The following is a 25,687-nucleotide window of genomic DNA, read 5'->3' on the forward strand; positions in this document are numbered from 1 at the left end:
TTTAGTTTTGCTCATGAGTTTATAGGTCAGCCGAACAGTTCTCCTGAGCTAGGCTGATCTTAGCTGGGCTTGCTCATCTGAATACAGTCAGGCAGCAGCTGAGCTTGTACTTGGCTGGTCTAAGATGGCTTCACTTGGGATAGTTCTCTGCATGAGGTTTCTGATCCTCTAGCAGGCTGGCCTGAGCCTATGTTTGCCATATGCTATTGGCCAAAACAAGTCTCAGATTCAAGGGGGTGGACTAGAATCCATCTCTTGATGGGAAGAGGTGGAAATTGCATTGCAAAAGGGGTAGATAGAGGCAAAGATAAAGACTGCAGTCATTTTTACAGTTAAGCTACCAAAACCTCATTTAGTCTTTTCTTCACACTAAATAATCTGTTATTAATGCTACTTTCTCTCCACCCCTGAATCTGGACTGTGTAAACATTAACTACTCATATTAACACTGCAAAATATAATTTCAAGAATGATGTTAAAGTGAAGTCAAGGTGTGCTGAAATTAGATAGGAAGTTGAGATTTTAATTTAAGAGCATAAGTTGAAAAATGCCAATTTTGTGATCTTAAGGAAAAAATGATACAAAAGTTATCCTACACACAAGACAATATGAACCTGTAAAATTAAAAGAAAATTACATTGCATAAGTGGGTTTTTAAATCTTCATTTACTATCTATATATTAAGAGCTTACTTTATATTATTTGATAAACTTTCGCAAAGTTTTATTCAAAGATCAACACCCATGAACCTTTAAAATGAACCATTTATTAAATCAGACTGTTATTCTTAACAGTTATGTAAGTTACATGTATGTTTATGTCAGAGTATTTTACATGGAAATCTTTTGAACTCTTATAGGCAAGCAAAATCGTACCACACAATATATAAGGGTGAAGGGAGTACTGCTAAACATTCGAATAAGGCAAGTATTTAAAAACAACAAAACAATAATTAAAAAAAATTCAAGCATTCCTTTTAAGAGAATTCAATACTACGAGCTAACTGTACTTTCTGAGTGTATTCATATAATCAAGGCAGTGTTTCTTCTTTTAAAACATCAAGAAATAGAATAAGGCTCATTAATAGATACAGCTGCCCTCAAGATTTCAATCTCAGTTGCTTTCTTTAAATTAAAATTCACAAAGTGCACAATTAAGATATATCAAAAAACTGAATCTGCTACTCTAACAACAGCTGTCCATGCTTAATACTTAGTGGTTTATTTGACCAAATTATATCTTTTCAGGGAAAAATAAAAAAGATAAGCCACTGTAAAACATTTAGTTTGAAATGTATGCTAATATTTTTCTTAGAAATCAAAAATATTATGGAGGAAAAAGGGTTATTTATCTTAAGGAAAAGAAAGCAAAACACCGGAATGACCAAACATTTTCAAAGAACAAGCACCACAAAGGACATCTGCATTCAGTTTTGTATTATTTATCAATGCATTTTTCTTACTCCAACCAATCAACTTCATCAAATTCTGAATCATCTTCTGAATCACTATATTCCACAGCAATACGACGGGACAGGATGGTGGCAACGTCATTTTCAATGCGTTCATGTTTAGCTTCCTGTTCACGCTGCTCTTCTACTTTTCGTAGCTGAATACCTGATACATTAAATCCAAACCATTCATTGTAAATCAAAATACTAAATACTAAATATTATTAATCTCTCTGAAATAAAATCAAATACACATGAGAACTATTAATAGAAGAATAAAAAACAAGATCTATTAAAAAGAATTTGAAGGAATCCTATTTAGAGAGATGTTAATTTCTTCATTATGTTATCATCTGTGATATTAGCTGGTGAAACTTACCAGATATCCCAGTGGATATCTACAGTTTATTAAGCCATTATGATCTACTGTGTCTCCCTGCTCACCAAATCCTAAAAAGTTAACCAGATGATACTTTTCTTCTGTTACCTCTCTGGTCAAATAAGATAAACATTGGTTGAATATATTTTCTGTGGCTTTATTCTCCCTGGTACTTGAAAAGAAGGCACTCTTATTCATTCTATCCTGTTAGTGCCTGGCATATATTCTTAGGAAATGTTGGCTGCATTAATGAATTAATATGTCTCTTTTTTTGTTGTTACTGAGAAACTTAAAGACATCTGGTACATTAAGTGTCACTGGGAGCAAGTATCGTTGAGACATTAAAGGGACAGCCTTAACTCTGAAGAAAATATAATTTCTAAGGTTTTAATATACATATTAAACATAACATAAAGGGTTTTAATTTTCTGTAACATTTAAGTCTGCTACTTTTAATTTCTTGCTTATTCAATAAACACTTAAGAATCCTTACTAAGTATGAAAATAAAATGATTAAATGTGATATATTTTCTTGAAAATGATTTAAAATATAAGTGAAACATAGCTTTACTTTCTAAAGACCATTTGAACAAAACACGATCATTTAAAATCTTATAAATGAGGAAAATATTATTGTTTCAAATATTTAGAAAGTTTCTAAATCTACAATAGCAACGCTTTTAATGGCCCCGAGAAAATTACCTTTTCGTATTGCTTCCAGAAGTACACTCCTGGCATCACTGATTACGGGTAGGGTTGATGGATGACGCTTTGGCTCAGAAGCAGGTATAACTTGTGATGGAGGAGATGGAGGCATTAATGGAATATGGGGACCTGGGGCAGTAGATGGAGTTGGATGTAGCCCAGAGGGAGGATGAGCAAGAGCTGCAACTGTGACAGGTGATGATGGTCGAATGCCAGGTGGAGGCAAAGGAGGCGGTGGTGGGGGTGGAGGCAGCCCCTGGACTTCACCTTGTGGGAGTGGATGAACTGGTACAGTCTCACATACTGGGGCAGCTCTAGCTACCGGTGGAGAGGGCTGTACTAGAGGAGGTGCAATTGGAGGAGGAGCTGGGTGAAGAACTCCAGGGGCAATCTGAAGAGGAGCTGGAGGTGGCGGTACTGCTGGAGCTTGCAAAGCAGTGGTTGGAGGTGGAGGTGGGGGAGGTACTGGTGGGGGAGGAGTTGAAGTCATTGAAGCTCTTAATGAAGAAGTTGACAAGGCAGATGGAAGAGGTGGTGGAGGAGGTGGGGGGGTGGGGCTCACAAACACAGGTGTCCTGCCTGTAGCTGGTGACTGAGGGCGAGTTTCTATCAAACCTGTAGCAGAACTGAAATGATAAAGAGATCCTAGCAAGTTATTAAAAGAGAAAAAATTAACCATACAATATATAAATGACTATCAGTAATTATATTAAGGTAGATTCATTAAAATGTTCCTATAAAAATGAAAAAAATTTCCAGCAATATTTAGAATGAAACGAGAACTAAAAGTACTCCAACAAAATAATTGTTAGGTGGTACTTTGGTTTGTAAAATTCTAAATGATCTCATCCCTGCATTTAACTTTCCTATCAACTCAAGCATTTCATGCTTACTTTGATAAGTAAAATGCTCAGTTTAACACTGTGATGTGTGTCTTTGTAATAACTCAACATTTATCATATTATGATATTTGTAGCAATACCTATGGCCAACACAATGCTGTATTTATACTGAAGCTATTAAGAGTTACCATATGGCATTTCTAATTACAAACTACAATGAAAACTAATTACAAACTACAAAAGGAAATTTACGGACCTCTTCCTCCCTGAGGATGAAACATCAAATGAGTCAAAGACAGAGGGTTGATATTTTTAACTGAAAATCGTAACACTTATCTTTGTTTCTCTTTTAAAACTTGTAATTTGGATAACAATGGACAAAATTAAACTTCAAAACAGCTTTACCAAAAAATTATTATGAAGAATTGCCTATTTTCTCTCAAACTCTTAGACTATTTCCCCTAATATCAAATTAACATTTATAACCAACACCTTTGGTTCCATTTTTTAGTCTCTTACAACATTACAAAAATTCTTAATTTGTATTAATACAGAGTTCAGTCCTCTCTTAACACTGTCAATAGGTTCTATGACCTGAAGTGAAATAACATAGCGAAACCAATTTCACCAAAGGCTAACTGATATAAACAATAGCTAAGTTCCTATGACATCTAATCGTTAAATGATGTTGAACAAAATGACATTATTCAAGAACCTGCTATACTGCATGTTATGTGCTTGATAACAAAACTATAGTAAAATGGAATGCACTTTAATCTTTAAATTCTCATTAGTTAAATTTTCCCAAGAGAATGCATGTATCAGCTATTACAGAGGCTGGAAAATTACCTCCCACAGGCCAAATCTGACCCACTCCCTATTTTTGAAAATGAAGTTTTGTTGGAACATAAATATATCTATTTAATTACACATGTGGTCCATGACTGCCTTCATGCAACAATGGCAGAGTTGAGCAATTGTGACAGAAACATATACCCACAAGGCCTAAAATATTTACTATCTGTGCTTTTAAAGAAAAAGGCTGCTAACCCTTGAGATAAAACATCAAAATTTGTTTGAACATACCTGATACAGGTGGGTATGGGTTTTGCGTCTCCTGATCCATGCATTGGTGGAGGTGGAGGTGGTTCATGTGGTCTGACTAAGACTCTTTCCTCAGCTCTAGTCAGAAGTTCACTCATCTGACTAAATGGCAAGGCAGAAAGTGAATAAGATCCATCCATATGATCCACATATGTCTGAGGTCTAAAAAAATATACAGTATCAGTATATTTTTCTTGAATTATTGGTGGAGTAAAGTGCCACACATGAGATATTTAAAGTTCATCTATCCTTTGAATGTTAATATTTTAACAACTTTTAGGAAACTTATTTCAGATATTTATTACACTGTCTTGTTTTTAAAACAAAAAATGCTGCTTAAAATACAAACTTTCCTTGCTGATTCGGGTTCATTTCGGTGACCTTCAGTTATTTTATAATATAACACTAATTCAAGTCACAAGGATGAAAAATATTACATATATAATCTTATGAACATGAAAATAATTAACTTTTAGCAAATTTCATTCCAAGTTATCTGCTTCTATTTTCTTTACAATAAAATGTCACTGACAAAAGCTAAAATAGAAAAACTGGAATTTCTTACCACAAGGATATCTTGTTGCTCTTAAACGTAAATGATTTCCAAATGTTTTAGACCCAAGGAGAAAGGCCTCCCTGATACAAGCACCACAGAGATGGTTAACTACATTGTTTTTGCTTTTCAGTGTTTTCAAAGGTGCTACATATGTATGCAGAAAATAGAATGCTAGGTAACATTGCAACATGTGACTTAAGCAAATTTAAGCAAAATTTTAGATACCTTGAGCATGCAGACATATCTACTGATTATAGTACATGCTAAAAACAAAGTTAGATTTAAAAAATGTGCACAAAACAAGTTAGAAATATTGCATTTACACTACTGAGTCAGCTAAATACCTCAATTGCTTAACAGGAGTTGAAATAAATATTTGCTATAAATGATTAACTTTTTTTAAAAAAAATCTTAATTCTTTCAGTCTCTTTCCGTAATGCATATAGTCTTACATGTATATTACTCCTAAATAGGCTAAAATATTTCACTTATGGCCTAATAATTTACATGTATTATTCAAGAAAAAAACCTTAAACTTTTTTCCATTCAAAATAAATAACTATAATATATATAATAATAACTACAATCAATTAACTATATGCAAATAAATTTCTCCACAGGAGATGCTAGTATGTTTGCTAGGGTGGCGTATTACTTATATAGGGCCCCTAGCTCCTGAGAAAGGAAAATGACCTATTCTTTATTTTTGCAAAATGGGACAAGTAATTTTGTTTGAAAGTCCTGATATATCTGAGGTTGGAGATGTGGTACAGAAAAGAAGTTGGGAAAAAGAAAAAAGAAGAAAATATAACCCTTTCTTAACTCCTATTTTATATATAGTGAATCAGTAACACTTCAAAAAAAAAAAAAAAAACTTCAGACTCCATTCCTCTATTACAAAATTCTAGCAGACTCTGCCTAAAATACTGAAAGGGAATTGAGACTTCATAGGAAAGTTAAAACAATGCTGAGGGTCATATACTCCAAGCAACTCTTTAAAGATAACAGAGCTAAAGTCCAGGTATGAAAATGATCTGCCCAAGAGCAGACTTTAGTAGGCTTACAGTGGTCAAGGTTTCAAAATCATCTCTATGGTTATAACATGATCTGCCAGTTCAGCATTTCAGGACCTAATACTTACAGGTATAAATATTAAAAATAAAGCCAGTAATTTATCATTAATTTTGTTAAAAAACAAATAAAAGAAAAGAAACCTTGTTTCAAAATGAGAGGCTGGGCCGTTAGCAACTTCAATATGCTTATGTAAGAGATTTGCATCATCTTCAGCCAGCTCTGGACCTTGGGCCAGCTTCTGCCATTCTCTCCGCCTGTCATGAGGTGCTCTTGGCACTTTTTCTGGTTCATGAGGACGATCCAGATTTTTCTGCTATAACAGATGTATTGAAACAAAGCCAAATGCTGAAGTGCTAAGTTTTTAAAAAGAGGTTATAACAATCGAAATAAAATTCTAACATCAATATTGAAAAAGACAATGTTATCATAATATAGTAAAAGAAACACAGTTCGTTTGCACATTCAGAATTAAATCTTAGCTAGTTGTCTTGTAATCTGTTTCTTGTCATGTTTCTTTAATCTCTAACTGGAATTGATGCACCAGATAAAAATAGTATGCCTATGTAATAAAATTTGAGGTTAGAAAGTCCTTTTAGATGAAAAATAATTCGCCAACTTTTTAACATTTATGGGCACTGCCTATCTCTAACCAAACCTTAAAATTTACTAACATTATATTATCTGGGAATTCACTAATTAGCTAACTAATATATTAGAAAAAAACCCAATTATCCAATTAACTCATTATAATTGTGTCACTCAACAGAAAACAAGGGTATCTGAAAAATAAAACAAAAAGTGATTTAAATCATGAGAGAAAGCATAGAAAAGTCTAGAGTAGGTACAAAGTCAAATGCCCAAAGGGGCCAGGCAAAGAACATACATAAATGAAGAGAGCAGGGCATAAGATGGGGAAAGCAGTGACTAGACAGACATGTCCATTTAAGACATTCCAGTGAGAAACATTTAAGACCACTGTGATTAACAAACAAAACACTGCTCGTAGGTGTGATTTAGGCCTCCAGACACCAGTTTGCAAACTCTAGCTAGAACACTGGGATACTGTCCAGCTAAGAACATAATAACAAGAAGGCATTATGGGGAAGAAGAGGGGAAAGCAGAGAGCCACAGGAGAAACAGAGGGGAGATGAAGACAGACGTTGTCTCTTTCATAATTCTGCCTAAATTCAACATTGCTTTCTCCTTCTATATTTCTAGTTATCATTAACATGGAATAAAGTAGATCCAAGGGAATTAGAAACCAGATAACAGGAATTTAGGGAGAATAACCTTTCCAAAACATTTAGGATATACTTTGTGGTTAGAAAATATTAGCTTTATCTGCTTTCCCAATATCTGTACCATATGCCTTTGTTCCTTCTTATCAGAATGCCCATCTCTTTCCAGTTCCACTTCATTCCTATTCGTTGTTCAAGATACATTATAAGCTTTGTTGCAAGTGTTTACCAACCCTGTCCTCTGCCTAAAGTAGGTGCTGTTTTGGGCTATCCACACCTTCCATGCATACATCTGTTATGGCACTTATCACACCACATTATAATAATCTAATTGCTCATCTGCTCAAATTAGACTGTGATCTTTGTATGATAATAAAGACTTCAATATTTGAGTATATGGACCCAATGAAATAAAACTGTCAAAGTGTAAGACTAATAAAGTTCCAAATATGCAACAAAAGACAAATACACGAAAACTAACTTCAATATTTTGAATCTCTTGTAATACCTTCTGCTTCCTCTTTTCCTTCCTCTTATCCTCTGTATCTTGCAACATTTTTTCTTTCCATAGATCAAAGAAATATGAAGGATTGGTATAAAACTTCAAACCTTCTTTACCATCATCTCTGAAATACATAAAACCAATTAAAATATATATCAGGAAGACTTAGGTGATCGAAAAAGAAATAGTTTTACTGAAATGTCTTTCCTATTATGTTAATAAAATATAGCATGTGTAAAAATAGTGACAAAATTAATTAGAATATTGTACTGATAGAATATTTCTCATCGGTCAGGCAGAAAACTAAGGAAAATTGAAAACTAAATGTTTTTCAGAGTTGTTATTAACTTAAAGTACAGCTGGATAATTTTCATCCCTAACTTATGCTGAATCTCTAGTTTTATAAAAGTCCTTTGAGAAATTCCAATAATTACAAATGGTTCTGCCAAAGACAAAAGCCTGAAAGGACAATAATATTTAGAATAGAGAAACTGTAGAGGGTTTCTGTCAATATTCTAATTTACTTATCATCTTACCAAACCTCCCAAATACCCCCAATAGTCATTGTTGCAGTAATAGTTGCTTATATTCAAATGACTTGCAAACTGACAAATAGTTTCAAATAACTACCTGAATACCATTTTATTCAGTATATGTGCTGTGAATCTTAAATTACCTATTTAAGAAACCATGTGAAAGGACTCCAAAAAAAAGCTGAATAATTCCAGATCGTATTTTAAGTGGTAAAAAACATTTGAAAAACAGATATTACATATTCACTATGTAAATTTAATTCACTATGTAAATTTAATGCAAGAGTAGATAAAATAAGCAAAAATAATATTTATTTTGTTATTGCGGTGGAATTCTGAGCTCTTTTTTTATTTTTTGTGTGATTGGAAATTAAATTAGAAAGACATTAACTCCTTGGCCGTTCATGATAAGTCTGCTATTAGCTTTTCTTATTAATACCTGTCAAAACAATTCCCTTGAATTAGTCCTATCTTTTGTAAGTCAGAACTTTGGGAACTTACCTAGTGAATAAGAAAATGTTTTCTGAAGGTAGTGGATAAGAAGGGTTCTCTTGATCAAAATAAAGAATGTTTGGGGGCTTAGCGTTTAAAGGTAGATTGCTACCTATCTGAATTTGAAGTCTGAGATAAATAACCATTCTTCATGTTTATTAGTCTACTGACCTGTAAGGAGTGAGTATATTGAGAGGTGGCGGCTGTTCACAAACATCATATGTTTCCTGCAATGGAATAGGCAAAGTCTTGCGATCAAAAAGCTGCTGATCTTGAATTGTAGAACTTCGAAAAGCTTTTCTCATTGTTATATCTTGCAAAGACACTAAAACAAAAATTTAAAAAATGTATTTGGTTTATTTTACTAAGGTGATTTAACATAAAAACAAATTCATATACTTTATTTGTTTAAAACAGCCTGGCTCAGGGGGTTGCAACTATAGAGGCTTATGAATCAGGAACCATATTTGTAAATGCTCTATCTAATTATATCCCACATCATTTTGTGCCTAATTCTCCCAATCAGACGGGTTTCAATGCAACCTTTGATTTCTAAGGATCAGAACACTCTAATGACACCTGAAGCTCATCTGTCTTTCCCACCAAATACACCTTTTTTTCCCTCTATTTGCCATCCCGGGTCCCCACCAACCTATATTCTCTTCTTTCTTTTTTCTCTAACTGTTTTTCCTATCACCCTTTATTACTTTTATTTAGCTTATACCAATAACTCTGAGAAAATTACTTGGTTATCAGTGGCATTCTGAGCAAAACATGCTGTTGACCTCTATGCTATATTGACTATAAGTATTATACATATACTATAAAGTTAAAATTAATTTTACAGTAAAGAAAATATTTTCAAGTACTGTGCAATCTACATTATCATCTACTTCACTTATCTTTGCTCTTGTCCCATAAGGACCTCTACTTAGCTATAAGCTCTTGAAGACTAAGATTGTCTTGTACATTAGCATCTCCAGCAACGAGCACAGCCCCATCGTATATGTGATATAAAATAACTTCATTTACTCATTTTCTTTTGGATTATGAAGCATGTTAACATAAAGAAAAAAAAATGTACCAAAATCCTATACTCTTAAGGCTTTGAGTGATTTCTTGAAATTAAAAAATTAGGTGATTTCGTTTGCATATTTAATATGGCTTTAAGTATACAGATAAATGCTTTATATAATAGCGAGGTCAGTACTAAGCAACCGTAACAATTGTTTAATTCTTCTTCTGCCTATAACAGTATCTCTATTACCCTCACAAGTAAAATTTATTTGACATGAGCCTTTGGATCTATGGAATAAGTGAAGCAGTGAGGCTGCCTCTGCAAAGGCCACACCATGGCTGTACTCCCAGTAGAAATTCCAGGGCACAATGTGTAACACACATAAAAACACCAAAAGAAAATCCAAAGAAATAGTTTTTTCCCTCATTATCACTAAAAAGTAGTATGAAGCTATTTAGTGACTACATACTACATGCGCTAGATGCTTTCATTTAATTTTTATTTTATTTAATCTTTATGATTCAGTGAGATAGGAATTATTATTTAATTTTTTAAACAGAAGAAAATCAAGGCTAGAAAACATTATATAACTGGTCCAAGGAAAAATGCTTCAGAAACAGTAAAGTCAGAACAGAAAACCCAGGTCTATCTGCCTTTGAAGTTGATCCTTTTGCCACAATACCACAGCTGTTCCTCTGGTTCCCGTCAGAAGTTGCCTCTGCTTTCTACAATCAAAATGGATCAATTCTTGCCACTCTCCCACCTCACTTATTAACCTTAAGTACATAACCAGATGGAACCTAGTGTTCATTCTCCCAAAACTTTCTTAGAAAGATATAAGACTATGTAAAGGTCTATCTTCAACTCTTCTCATTTATCATTCGTCTTTTTTTTTGACAGACCACTGTGACAAAGCCCCTTCCAGGAGCCAACAATGACATCTGATATTATTTAAATAATATTATATAATACAGTAAGTTAGCACGATATTTACAACTATAAGTGAATTAAATGTAATTGTACAGGTCTTTGCTTAAAACTCATTTTTACATACTTTCGAAAGTATATTGGTAGTTCTCACCATTACTTACTGTTTAATAGTAATTAAAAAACGAAAATATTGACCTTCCACTCTAAAATTTAGTATTATATTCATAGCTACTTTGTCTGAACTCTTTAAAAATCTAGGTTAAATAACTTTGAAAATTCCTTCTATCCAACATCCCCCAAACAATTTCAAATTAAGTAGTTCAGCTTTTAGGCTCTGAATTTTTAGCCAATGATCCACATTATTTTAAAGAAGACTATAAACAATTCTGACGGCTGTCAGCACACTGGGATTTTTAAAAAACACTTAAACACATTTTAAGTTATTTACTGGTATCTGTATTTTTGTTTTCAATTTTAATAGGAATGCTAAGAGATTTAACAGTTTTTTTAAACTAAATGTTAGTTTTAATTTCTGATACTATAAGAACTGCCCATGTATTTCTGTATTATTAGATGGCATATATTTATAACTTAAATGTTTTAAGTTATTTTAAAAAAGAAATTTTGGATGTAAATGATATATATAAAAGTATGGCCATAAAATATTTTTTCACTACTAGCAATGATTTTATTTCAAGAATTTCAAGAAGTATGACTAATGTATATGTATATGCTTCAAAGGAAACCATCAAGAAAAACTCACAAAATAGGAGAAATATTTGCAAATCATATCAGATAAAAAACCTGGATCTAGAATATATAGAATTCTTATAACTCAACAATAAAAAGAAAAATAAATCCAATTCAAAATGGTAAAAGAATATGAATTGGCATTTCTCTAAAGAAGGTGCACGAACTGCTGATAAGTCACTTAAACCCTGGTTTAAAATCCAAGCTCTACCACTTCCTGCTGGGTGACTTGTCTCTAAAAGGCTTATAAGCCATGAAAAAATGCTCAAAATCATTAGTCATCAGGAAAATACAAATAAACTCTATGATATGAACCAATATGGAAAACATTATGTTAAGTGAAAAAGCCAGTCACAAAAGACCGCATATTATATGATTCCACTCATATGAAGTGACCAGAAGAGGCTAATCCATAGAAACAGAAAATAGATTAGTGAACGACAGAAGCGAGGGGAAGGGGAGATGGAGAGTGACTGCTAATGGGTTTCTTTTGGGAGTGATGAAATGTTCTAAACTTGCTTGTGCTGAGAGTTGCATAACTCTGTGAATATGCCAAAATCCACTGCATTGTACAATTTAACTTTGGATGGGCTAATTGTAGGGTGTATGAAATGTATCTCAATAAAACATTTTGGTTTTTGGTTTTTGTTTTTTAAAAAAAGGACTGTTCAGGTTTTGTTCACAACCAAATCTATGAGTTTATGTCTTTGGAAGCAATAGAAACTTAGCATAGTAAGTATCTGCTTCTTCTTATGTGGGCATTAAATGAGGTTATGTCAAAAAAAAGTTTGTTCAATCACTAAGACAGCTATCATTACGTTCTTTTTGCTTTTTTTCAGTGATATATTTTAATATACTTATTGTTCAAGTTTTGATCTATTAAAGCATTTATATTAATAGTTTTTGAAGAAAGTTATGAGTCACATTTAGAATAAATGAAAATTATATTCTAAATAAGTTCCATTTCTTTTTGATTTTAAAAAAAACAAACAGAAAGGGATTTGAGAAACATCAGCATTCAATGTATTCTATCAAGGCATAAAATGTTTTACCATTGAAGTTTCTACCATTATTTCAGCCTGTAATATAGGTTTTTTTTTAACCTGATATCCCTGGTTTAATAATCAATATAGAACATTTTCGTCCTGTATATGGGCAACTTGGATTTTTCTGAAATGTTCATTTAAAGTGGGAAATAATATTCAAATAACTAAATCAGATTTCAGCAATGTAACATTTTGCACACACAAAAACCTATTAAAAAGAATTACATTCCTATAGAATCAATTTCAATTACTAAGAATTTCAAGTAATTTTAATTTTCAAATAATTTCTTATTTCTAAGACAAAAGTATACAAATAAACTGTAAGAGAGGTAAGAAAAGAGAATAGAGGAAAAGTCTGGCTAAAATTTTTTTCCTGTCAAAAACTCAATAGTCATTTAGTATAAAAAAAGAAGAGGTCAAAAAAGTAAAAATGAGTAAAGTCAGCAGAGTCATCCTGATGGCATTTATAGATGATTCACTGATTTATTACAACATGTACATCAAAGGTCATGGGTAGAAGAGAATTGAAATAAATCTGCATTTACTACTGTTCTTAAATATTTCACTCATCTCACCTAACCTAAAACAAATATTTGAAAGAAAGTATAATATGAATAAACTTACATTCTTCTTCTTTAGGGTCAAGCTGTGTAACACTAACTGATAAACGGTCCACTCGTTCTTGTAATGAGTTCACTCTGAAGGAAAAACTATGTGCTTCATTGAATAATTCTCCAAATATATCTTCAGCATATTTACCTAAGCAAAAATGAAACATATACCATAAAATTTAATGTGATTAGAGATAAATAACAATTTAACACTTAAAAGTTCTGTCCTGATAAATCTGGCATTTTTTGCAACTAGTTTAAATTTTCAACTATAGCCTAAAGTAACTCAAATGTGACAGTCAGAAAACAACACAAGCCCTGGGAAATCTGCCTTTAACCACTAGTTCTATCACTTCCTGCTAGTAACCTGTGTCTAAAATGGAAGTACTCTACCTGCTTTACCCACATCTATCTACCTGTTGAGGATTAGAGAAGATTAAGATATTAAAGTACATACACATATTTTATCTCTTAATCTCAAATCAGCATTCATAAAGAAACTCTGCACTAGAACTGAATTTCAGGCCAGAATTTCAAGTGGCAGAATCCAAGATTTTTTATAAGCCTAGTAGATTACCTGTCTTACGTATGCCCAAAACAGATTCTACAAATTTATATTTTACATTTCTCTTATTCCAGTTTTTTTAAAAAACATCATAAATCTAAAATCATTGTATTTCTCTAGTTGTGTAAATTTCCATTACTGAAAAGAATAAACCAAAATAACCCTACTCTAAAAGAAGTTTTAGAAGACCTACAATGAAAAAATATTCAAGTGTATTTAGAACATATAAACTAATGTATACTTACAACATAAAGCTAAGTCTATTACTATCTATATTTTTGAATTTAAAAAAAAAAAGGTTGATGACGTTCCTAGATCAAGACATTTTAGTCCCAAGTATACTGACTAGATTAAATCTAGCTCAGTAGTAAGCTCTATCAAGATAGTTCCTATGACAGAGAAATACTAAATACTTATTAAGTGAATTCATTAATCTTACTAGTTTTTGAATAATACTGCATTTTTTTCCAAAGCATTTCAATATATTACCAGTAAAACCAATAAACATTTACTGAGGGGTCATTTATGCCAGATACGTGTACGACCTACTGATACACTAAGAAGTAAAATATAAAATTCTTGCTCTAGATGATTATATAATTTTTAGGGGAAAAAAAAGGTCAGAACTTAAGAGAAAAACGATAGTTTTGTATATATTTATTCATTCACATATATTCTTTAAACCAAACCAACTAAAAATATCTTATGTGCCAGACACTGTACCAGAGCTTGGCAATATAAAATGATTAGAAGAAAGTCTCTGGCATTGATGAGATTTGAGCAGACATTTAAACACATGAAAAGCAATTTATAAGACTAAATCTCTCCTCCATTTGCTTTGAGACCTTGGTATCAATTTCTTCACCTATAAAATAGGGATAAAAATATCTGCTTTAAGAAGTTGTAAGAAAAAGAGATAGTATGAACAAAGGGGCTGGCAGAGCACCTGATACAGGGCAGAAGTTCAACATGGGGCTCTCACTGTAATAAGAGTCACGTAGCATATGCAGAAAAAAGCACCTAACTTTTGGATGTGAGCTGGTGTTCAAGACACTTCCAGAGACAGAGTTTCTCTGACAGATGAGGGAAACATCCCAGGTGTTAGAAGAGGCCAGTATAAAGTTATTCATTTATTCAGTGATGTTAGCGATGGAAATGCTAGGGATACACAGATGGAAGAGGCAATTTCATTCTAAGAGAGCTCGGTTTAATACAGGGATCCTTGCCACCTGTATATTACCTGAAATTATATGCACACTTTAAAATGCATCTGCGTTTTTTCTGGAAAGACAGCCAATAGTTCTTTAACAGATTTTTTTGCTCCTCCCACCATAAGTTTAAGTGCTAAGTACTTCAGTGGATAAGATAAGCATTCCTTTTCATATCCTTTCTTATTTCCAAATCTACCTCCTCCTTCCCTGAGAATGGTGAAAGGAATAAAGTTTGCAATGTAAAACTGACTGTATATGTATCTGAACTTTAACTAACCTTACATTTATTATACTACTTCGCTACTTGAGAACCTACAAGTTCTCATTATCTATGATATTAAAATCTGAGTCTCCTCATCTAACATTCTCTCTCCCATTTGTCCTTTTAATCCCCCTTACATATTTATTTTTGCCTCTATTTATTTGTCTAATTCTTCATGCAAGCTGAAATGGCTTCCTTCCTCATTCCTCTCCATTTTCCAAATTCTTTTTGTTCCTTTAAAAGCCTAATTCAATTCATATTCCTTTCAGCAAGCCTCCTCTAAGGACTTCACCTTGTGTTTCTCTTTTCTTAGTTCTACAATCTAAAACTCATGATTTAAATTACATGCATGTGCACACTGTTTAGAAAGGTTTCAGTATTCACCTTATTAACTCTTCAACTAAACAGGGTATGGTCTTTTCAGACAAGAACCATGTAGCTCTGTTACACGGCAAAGTATTGTTATCTGTCCACTGTCTATCTATGTATCCATTAGTCTTATCAAGCCAATCTATTTATCCATCCTCCTACCCATCTATCTTGTTAGCTAGCTAGTAGCTTTGTTTGAGAACAAGAAGTAGGCTCTATCAGCTCTTCTTGGCAGCATGATCTGCCAATATTCAATAAGAAAAAAGCCTTAGAAGAGAGAAAAGTAAAAGAACCCTCCGGTAATTGAGTCCCAATGGTTGTTAAAGCAAGACAACCATAAAATGGGAAAGAAATTTTCATAAAGCAGAAGAAATTTACATAAAATTAATTCTAGGTTTTCCGTAATTACATATTATAAAACAAAAATGTGTTCCATGAAGAAAAAAGCCCTGGGATGTACAGTTCTGTGAGGAAGAGGTCAGGAGTATGTTCGGCCCCACGCCATGCTGAGCCCCGCAGTTTAACTTCATTGCTGTGTCCTCCAGTACTTTTAATGCTAACAATAGTACCAAAGTGAAAATCTCAATTACCTAGAACCATTTTGGATAGCCAAGTTTTCAAAGTGATTCAGAGATTATTTAAAACATTAATTATTTTGACTATTTTTTATGGAAACCAATATAAAAATCTATTCTAAGCTTCTCTGTCTTAAATAGAATACAAAAATTAAACATAACCATTTCTTGAGGACTCATAGTCATGAATTGATTATGAAAACCAACTAGTGCCTTGGGCCAGAAAACAGCTTTGAAATGTATAAGAATATGTGCTTTTAAATTAAATGGCCTCTTTCTGGTTTTTATGTTGATTCTTCCTTCATACAACTTTGTCCTTTGCTGTAAACCACCTCTTTGGGCTGGCTTCCGTTAAGAACTACTTCTATTATCTCCCCCAGATCTCCCCTTTAATGTTCTGAAGCATAAATATTTGGAAATCAGGTCATCAAACCTGTATAAACTATCAAAGTAAAAGTAAACAGGTTCTGATGTGCTCAGTCTTTAGGGCATGGGCTTGCCTATTCCGACTACCTAGAGGCCTTTTGAATTTAATTCCAGGTTCTCCACTGTCAAGCGGGAAAGCTGCCACAGAACTTAATTCCAAAGTGATAAACTACTGTTACACCTTGCTACAATATTTCACAGGTTTTCTCTTTGTTTCTAAATCTCTAAGAACTGCTTACAAAATGCCTATAGAGTCTCTGATTCCAAATCAAGTACTCAAAACTTAATTTAGTTATATTTTTACAATGTATTTCTATTTTCAGAGTTTGGCTACAACATAGCCATGTGCTTGCTGGCAGGTGTTCCTTATATGGACTATTCCAGACTTGAAAACTCATTAACTTTTCACCTTGAAGTTCTGTAAGTCCTGCAAATTAACACCCTTAATCATTATATTAGTTCTCAATTCTATATTGGGTATATACCTAAAATGAGATGTCAGTATTAAACCCAAAATTCATTAATTTTAAAACATCTTAACCAAATTAATCAATGTCATTTCTATGTTAACACACGTATTTTAATATTAACATGCTGATGTACTCGGGTATATGTATTACATATAAATTCTATATACAGTCATGTTATGTTAGAGTCAATTAGGGCTAGACAACACACACAAAAATGTTAGCAAATGTCTTTAAACGATATAGTTAATCATTTGTTAATACAATATCTAGGATTCTTCTTTTGACATGTCTATATTCTATACTGACTTTCCCAAGGAAGATACAAGTAAACAATATGTTAGTGACTCACTGCCAATAACCAACCTGAAAAAATTAACCACCTAAAGGGATAAGGAATATACTTAAATTCAAATAAACTACCTTTTAATTTATTCTTACAACTTATTTCATAGGCAGTGTAGAAATTTACTGCTCTCCCGGAGAGCATTCAAATGTGTTGCTCCAGTTACACAGGTCTAAGTACAAATGTTCTCATTTGAAACAAATGAGATTAACAATCTCTTTCTATCTTATGCTAAGTACTCAATTACAAAAAGAAAGGACAAAAGTTAAAAAAGAAAAGAAGAGCCAATCCTGTCTTTAAGGACAATCTATGTCAGAGGGTAGAGATAAGAAGATCAATGTAAGACCATTTTGAGAATCTATCTAGGCCAAGAACACCTGGTTTTATCTTTAAAATAAATTATAAATGTCTTATTAGAAAACTAATCCTTCAATTCCAGAGATAGACTAGATTTCTTTTTTTAATTTTCTAATATTAAATAAATTATTTCCATTATTCTAAATTTACTTCCTTAACCTCGGTAGCTCTGTTCTATAATCTCATAATGGGAACGCATTGCCTGTCTCCTTCTCTACTATGTGCCCCTCCCACTGCTTTTTATTTATTACCTGGCCACTCTGCTTGCTTTTTTTTCTGTCAGAGGTCAGGTTCACTTGCTATTTTGACATCATGCTGCATATCAGACTCTTGACTGATATCTTAAGGTCCTTTGGACAACTCTATTGGCTAACTTAATCCTGACTAGTGACTCCCCCGTACCGTTTGCTTTTAGATATTTGATAATATAAAAATATTTCCCTAGGCTAATAAAATGTATGTAAAGAGAAACGAGTGCTCCCAAAACACTAACAAGTAAACAGCAATAATAACAACAAGCTAAAGTATAACTCTGGCTCTTTCACAGATCAAATCTTACTTTAAAAACAATCTCAGTAATTATCATGTGACTCTGTTCCTCAAAATTCTATCCTTATTTCTCTTTCCCAGAGGAAACATGCGGGGGAAGATGAAATTATTCTAAAACTCATTAATTATACTTAAATGACTATATTTTTCAAAATAATTTTGTATTCTCATCAAATATTCCCCCAACCCCAATTAATCTCAAGAATATCTTCTTAATACGGTATAGCATAACATTCTAGTTTGGGAGTAGTATTTTTAATCGGGATAAAAATACTTACTTAGACTACTTAGTTGTCTAATTATATTTGCCAAGGAAATGTTGGTTACACATTCCAGTTCATTCTTAACTCCTCTAGGCAGTGCGGTGTGGCACAGATGCCTAGGATCGATGTTTCTTTTCACTAATGGCATCTTGAGCTCAACCTCTGTGCCCGTTCACCTGTAGGAAATCAAACAATAAATTAACATTATTTGAATTCAACCAACAGAGAATGAGATCTCGTCTTTCACATTTAATAATAAAATATTTGCTAGTATTAAACAATGAAAATGGAATCACCTGACTAAATGAATCAAAACTGATTTTTTAACCTTCTTTCATCTTCAGTTATTAGAATGTTAACATTATATAAAACATTGAGGGGGAAAAACTCTTACTTTCAATGTCAGCTGTCAGAAACTGCATAAATTCAAACTTTTTTGCTAGCACTTCAGGCCACTCATCACTATGTTAATATAAGGTGCACATCACAATCAGTAACAATTCACATCACTTCCTTTCAAAATAGGTTAGTAACCAGTCATTCCTCATCTGCTAGTCAACTTGCCTCTGGACAGTAAAGCACGTAGCTAGCTGGGTTACATTCCTGCCTCCCAGTGATAAACCCATGTGAAATTTTACAAAACAGGCAACTAAAAGAGGGAACTGGCCAACAAAAATAAAACTGCAAACAAAAAACGATAATGCTCAAGAAAAAAGGATAATGAAATTCAAATTGAATGCCAGTGGAGTAACACAAGAAACAGTTGATTATGGGAATGTTGCCACTGCCAGTGTTTGAGAGACTCCAGATATGCAGTCAAAGGAATTAGTGAAGGCGAACTTATTGACATATGTGAGGAAAGTGAGTGTGACAAAAAGATGTCCCAGAGGCAATGATGCCAGCAAAAAACTTCACACTAAAAGGAACTCAAAGATATTTCACCACATTCAAAGTGCAAAAAATAAAATGTTGAGAGCTGATCTAAATTTAGTAGACAGGTATAAGACAATTTCCCATGGTACAGAAAAGATGCTCATTCTGCTAATTGTGCTATTCTAAGTTATACAAGACAAAGCACTGTTAAAAACTATTCTTGCTAAGTTTTTTTTACAAAGAAATAAAACTTCAATTCTGTTTCTAATGTTTTATATTATACTAACTTTTACTACTTGTTTCATTTTTTATTCCTCTATACATTTATAACCGACGCAGCAGAGTTTTTAATGTCTTGACAATTTTTTTTAAAGATCATAAAACAACTATAATTTTTCCCATTGATTACTAAGATAATTTTTGCACAGTTTTAGTTTGTATGGTCATTTTTTTGGTTCCCTGTACTTACCTACTAATAACAGTGGTTAATGAAGGAAGTAAATTATTATTTATTGATCTTTAATGACGATCAAATGAAAAGTCTTAGATAAATTTAATTGTACCCAAATGTTATCAACATTCTTTAAAAACAAACTTTTGTAAGAAATTTGTCTCCTCTGACCTGTTCAGCATTCTCACTACATTTTAACCCCTTTAAAAAATTGTATAATATGAAACAGAAAAAAAGTAAGCAAAGTTGTACAGTTCAATGATTTAAGCACTCATGCAACTGCACATAAGACATAAAACACTGCCTTGATCGCAGAATCCTCCTGCTCTGGTCTCCACCCCAATCCCTAACTGCTTCTTCTCCCCATATGTAACCAATATTCTGACTTGCATAAGCATTTCCTTGTTTTTCTTGATACTTTTAAGCAGGTACTCTAAACACTACAGTTTTTATTTTTTGTTGTTGTTGTTGTTGTTGTTTATATAAATGTACTCATATATGTCTTATCTTTTTCAGTCAACACTGTACTTGTACCATTCATTCACATTGTTTTGTGTAGGTTTTTTATTGCTGTATAATATTCCACTGCATTATACATTTACTCATTCAAATGTTCATATAAGTGAGTTGTTTCCAGTTTGAAGCTATTGTGAATGTCAAACTGTTTCAATGACTACCAACGTATGCTGCTTTCAGCTATGTAAGAGGCTGCTGCTGCCCTATATCCTCACAATTGATATTGTCCATTTTGAATTTTAGTTATTCTTGTATGTTGTGGTAAATCATTATAGTTTTGTTTCCCCAATTACTAATGAGTTTAAGCACCTTTTCGTATTTATTGATCTTTTGGATTTTTCTCTTTTGAGAAGTATCCCTTCAATGCTCTTTCTATTTATCATGTATTGCAATAGGGCTGATTTGTAGGAACACTGGATATGTGCCATTAGAAAATTATGTATGATGTAAATATCTTCTCTTGGGTCACTTGCTATTTCATTCTTTTGATGTCTTTTAGTGAAAAGGTTTTTATACTCGATATGGTCGAATTTATCAATATTTTCCTTTTAGGCTTAATATGAAAGCATAAATTTTGAAATACCTTTTCTACAATAAGATCATATATATAATCTTCTATATTATCTCTTAGGTTTGTTGTTTTGCTTTGCACTTTTAATTTCTGATGTGGAATTAATTTTTGTGAATGGTGTGTGGCAGCAGTCAACTTTCTTATGTATTATTTCAGTACCATTTTTAAAAAAGACCTTTCTTTTACTTTTCTCTACAGTGGCACTTTGTCATAAATCACATTTATATAAATTTTTACATCCATTCTAGGGGTCTCTACAATTCCATTTGTCTGTCTACCTAGAGTTAATGATACACTATCTTAATGGAGCTTTATAGTATGTCTTGATACCTAAGGGTAAACCCTCCTACCTTGTTCTTCAAAAATGTCCCATTATTCTTGGTCCTTTGTATTTTAGAACTGGATTATCAAGAACACATACACAGAGAAATATACCTATTGGGGATTTGACTGGGACTGTACTAAATCTATAGATCATACTAGGGAGAACTGATATCTATACAACACTGTGTCTTCCTATCCATGAACATATCTCTCCAATTATTTTAGGTTTTTAAAATGTCTCTTAAAAGTCATATACATCTTTTGTTACATTTATTGGAATGTATGTGATTATTTTTTGATAATGGTGGAAAGGCATATTTTTTATATTTCATTTTCTTTATTGTATATACAAAAAAAAGAACTGGTTTTTTAACACCAAGCCTAGATCCAGAGACTCCTAATCTCTACTAACCTGTCTATAATTTTGGATTTTTTAAAAGTACATAATCCACCATATGTGAATGATTATCTTTTTTTTTCTTTGCCTTGTCACACTAGCTAGAACCTTTAATACTGTGTGAAATAGTCTTTTTCCTGAACAAAAGCAAAAGCCTCAAAATTTCACAAGATGTCCGCTATAGGGTGTTTGTTATTGTTGCTTTGTTTTATACTTTTAATAGATTAATTTCCTATATATTTCTAGTTTGCCAAGATATTTTTTATGTTATGAATAACGTTGATTTTATCAACAGTTTTTCCTATATCTATTCTGATGATCATGTAACTTACTTCTTTTATTGTTAATGCAGTGAACTACATTCTTTTTATGTTAAAACAACTTTGGATCCTTTGGATGAACCCAGCTTGGTTGCGATGTATGTGATAGGCAGAACAATGACCCTCGAAAGCTATTTATTTTCTGGTCCTCAGAATCTGTGAATGTTATATTACAAGGCAAAGGGAAATTAAGATAGCAGAGGCAATTAATGTTGTAATCAGCTGACCTCGAAATAGGGAGACTATCTTTTTTTTTTAATATATTGCTGGATTTGGTTTTGGTTTGTTACTATGTTTAGTAATTTTTCCGTTTATGCTCATAAGAGATCTCAGTCCACTATCTTCCTTCCTTTCCTGTAATATCCTTGAGAGGTATTTTTGTTTGCTTCGTATTAAGGTTATGCTGGCCTAATAAAATAAGTTGGGATATGTTCTCTCTTTCACTACATAATTTTTTTCTTAAATGTTTGGTACAGTTTATCTATGAAACCACTTAGCTTCAAGTTTTCTTTGTGGGGAGGTTTAAAATTATGGATTCTTTCTTTATTGTCATAGAACTTTTAAGATTCTCTATTTCTTCAGTTAATTTTGATAAGCTGATTTTCTAGGAATTTATCTACTTCATCTAAAATTTCAAATTGACCTCAAAATATTCTTATAATTTTCCTATGAATATGATTATAAAATATTCTTTTCCATTTATTATAAAAGTTAATTTTGCATCCTTTATTTTCTTTTCCATAACACAAAGGTTTATCAATTTTATTAGTCTTTCTAGAGAACCAATTTTTGGCTTTATTGAATTTCACTACTGTATGTTTGCTTGCCATTTCATTATCGCTGATTTCCATCTGCTTACTGTGGGTTTAATATGCTGTTCTTTTTAAAATTTATTGATACAGATGTTTAACTTATTGATATTCAGCTTCATTTCAAGTATATGGTTTTAAAGCCATAAATTGCCCTTTAAGCATATATTTAACTGTATCCCTCAAAATGATATTTTGATATCATTTTATTATCAGTCACAGCAAAATATTTATAATTTTACATTATGATGACTATGATTTTTGCATTATGATTTTTGTTCTATTTTTGATCCATGGATTATTTGAAAGTGTATTATTCTGATTAACAAACATATGGAGATTTTCCAATTATCTTGTTACTAATTTCTAGCTTAATGGTATTGTGGTCAAAGAATATACTCTGCATAATTTCAACCCTTTTGTATTTATTTTATTGCCGAGCATAGTCAATTATACATAAAGAATGCATGTGTTGTTGTTGTTAGTTGCAGTGTTCTACATATGTTCATTAGTTAGATTTGCTAATTGTGCCCAAATCTTCCATAGCCTTACTGATTTTGTCATCTATCAAAGAGATGTGTTAAGGTCTCCTACTATGATTATAGATTCTTTAAATTCTCCATATGATTTATTTATTTTGAGACTATGGTATTAAGTACAATTATCATTATAAAGTCCCCTCTTCATTTCTAGTAATATGGCTTTTTGCCTAAAAGTGTTTTGTTTGAAATTAATACAGCTATACCAGCTTTCAGTTTTTTTCCCATCCTTTTCCTTTCAACTCTGTTGTATCCTTGTTTTAGACATATCATATTATAACATAGCTAGACATTTCTTTTTTATTATTTTTTAATCCACTTTGATAACCTTTGTGTACTTCATCAGTATGATGCTGATGTTCCCTCTGCCCAGGATACTCTTCTTGCCCACACTGCCTCCCTTCCCTACTTCTACTTATTCTTCAGATTTCAGCTCAAATGAGATCATTCCCTGAATCCCTAGTCCCAGACTAGATTAGTTTCTTCTGTTAAAATAGCACCCTATGGTTTTCCTGATAGCATGTGTCTCAGTTTGAAATTATATATATTTATGACTGATTTCTGTTCTTTTCTTTCACTAGTTATAAAGCAGAGATTATGTGTTTTGTTCTTCATGGTATGCTGGGTGCCTAATAACATGCCTGGCACTTATTTATTGAATAACTAAAAAATTCTTAATTCCAGCTCAAATCTATCTAAGCTGCAGATGCATATGTGCAACTGTCTCCTTGACACTTGTACTTGAAATTCTGCAAGATTCTTCATAGTGAGTATGTCCAAAACTAAACTCATTATACTTTCTCTTCAAATTTAGACATCATCTTCAATACTGCCCCACCATGTCAGTTCCCAACTACATCCATCAGGACATCAAGCCTTATTAGTTCTATCTCACTAACGTCGCTCATGTTCTAACCTTCCTTTTTCTATTCTAACTTGTTTTGATTCAAATCCCATCAATCACTTGGTTGGACTAGACTTTCCGTCTTTAGTCTAACAGCTTCTCTCTGCCCTTCCATCTATATTACCACTTCCATCAATCTATCCCACATCATAGCTTTAAGATTACTATCAAAATTTTGAATCTGGTAATGTCGTTCTCCTGCAAGAAAACAAACCCTTCAAAGGTTCCTTGCTGTGAAAATAAAGTCCAAACATAATAAACTAAGTTCTTCAAGATTTAGCCCCTCCCTATGTCTCCTAGCCTCATTCTCACTATACTCCTTCTACCTTAGCCTCTATCACTCTGAACACACCTTGCTATTTTACAGTCCTGCCTTTTTTCATGCTGTTCTCTGTTCATGCTGTTTCTTGACTTCGCAGAGAATACTCAGTTGTTCAAGACTAGACTTAAGCATTACCTCTTCTCTGAAGCGTTACCGAACCCCCAGGAAGATGCAACCACCTATTCTTTAGTGCCTACAACTCTGATCCATATATGCGTCTACCTAAACATTACAATTACACTCTTCTGAATTGTACATGTCTACGCTCAAATGAGAGCTCTCAGTGAGCAAAAATCTTGCTTTACTCAGCTGATCTAGAAAACAGAAGATGTTCAATAAAGGGTGAAAGAACAAAACAATAAACTGTAAAAAAAGGCAAAACAAAAATTCTTTAGGTTACTGAGCAGAGAGGACACACAGTAACTATTTGTGATTCTAAGGAGCTACTCTTTTATATATGCATAGAAAAGGATTACATCTGAGAAAAATAATACCTTACTATTTGTATTGTGGGATCATAGGCTTGCTTGTTTTGCTCTCCCAAGAGAAATATGGATCATATCTTACTCATTTCTGCATCTTTAGGGACTAGCTCAGTGTCTGGGGTACAGCAGTCACATAAATTTTTATCAGAGGAACGCTGTACAGCATACAAAGTAGTTTGAAAATATTATCCTAATCTCAAAAGAAAAAGGGCTTTTGTTGCAAGCTTTAGGAGAGAAAAAGCTCAACATTCCCTTTTATTTCAATTTCAATACTTTTTCTTATTTCTCCATCTTACTCCTTGGTGATTCTAATCATCATTAATCTAACTCAACTATCTAAGACTTAGTGGTAAAAAGTAAAATAAAGCCTACCAATTTCACCTCCTAAATCCTAAGAAAACTGCCTAATTTCTGACTGTTTTAGAGAGGTCTTAAAACCATCAGACTGGGAAAGGGTAAAAAAATATCCTAAATGTTAAAAGTTATAATCTATTTAGCAAGCAAAAATAAAATCGAATTTACTTCAGAATTTTTAAATACTATAAACAATACATTT

The 25,687-nt window shown here is 32.6% G+C and overlaps 1 protein-coding gene across 5 annotated transcripts in view; it reads right to left on the reverse strand.

Annotated features, from left to right (window-relative positions):
* Nucleotides 1-746: 746 nt before the first annotated feature.
* Nucleotides 747-25,687, reverse strand: part of WASF1 (WASP family member 1) — a 60,676-nt gene continuing 35,735 nt past the window's right edge. The window contains exons 2-9 of one of the 5 annotated variants that reach the window (XM_016161989.2): nt 18,636-18,796; nt 13,244-13,378; nt 9,047-9,200; nt 7,857-7,974; nt 6,251-6,420; nt 4,463-4,642; nt 2,532-3,160; nt 747-1,616 (exon numbers count right to left, since the gene is read on the reverse strand). In XM_016161989.2, coding sequence (XP_016017475.1) covers nt 1,459-1,616; nt 2,532-3,160; nt 4,463-4,642; nt 6,251-6,420; nt 7,857-7,974; nt 9,047-9,200; nt 13,244-13,378; nt 18,636-18,768 — 1,677 coding nt within the window. In that variant the 5' untranslated portion in view covers nt 18,769-18,796 and the 3' untranslated portion in view covers nt 747-1,458. Of the gene's footprint in view, nt 1,617-2,531; nt 3,161-4,462; nt 4,643-6,250; nt 6,424-7,829; nt 7,975-9,046; nt 9,201-13,243; nt 13,379-18,635; nt 18,797-25,687 lie in introns of all 5 variants that reach the window. The other 4 variants (XM_016161978.2, XM_016161967.2, XM_016162000.2 and 1 more) reach the window with 4 other exon arrangements.

Source organism: Rousettus aegyptiacus, unplaced genomic scaffold (assembly GCF_014176215.1).
Source record: "Rousettus aegyptiacus isolate mRouAeg1 unplaced genomic scaffold, mRouAeg1.p scaffold_m13_p_1, whole genome shotgun sequence".
Classification (NCBI taxonomy): Eukaryota; Metazoa; Chordata; class Mammalia; order Chiroptera; family Pteropodidae; genus Rousettus; species Rousettus aegyptiacus.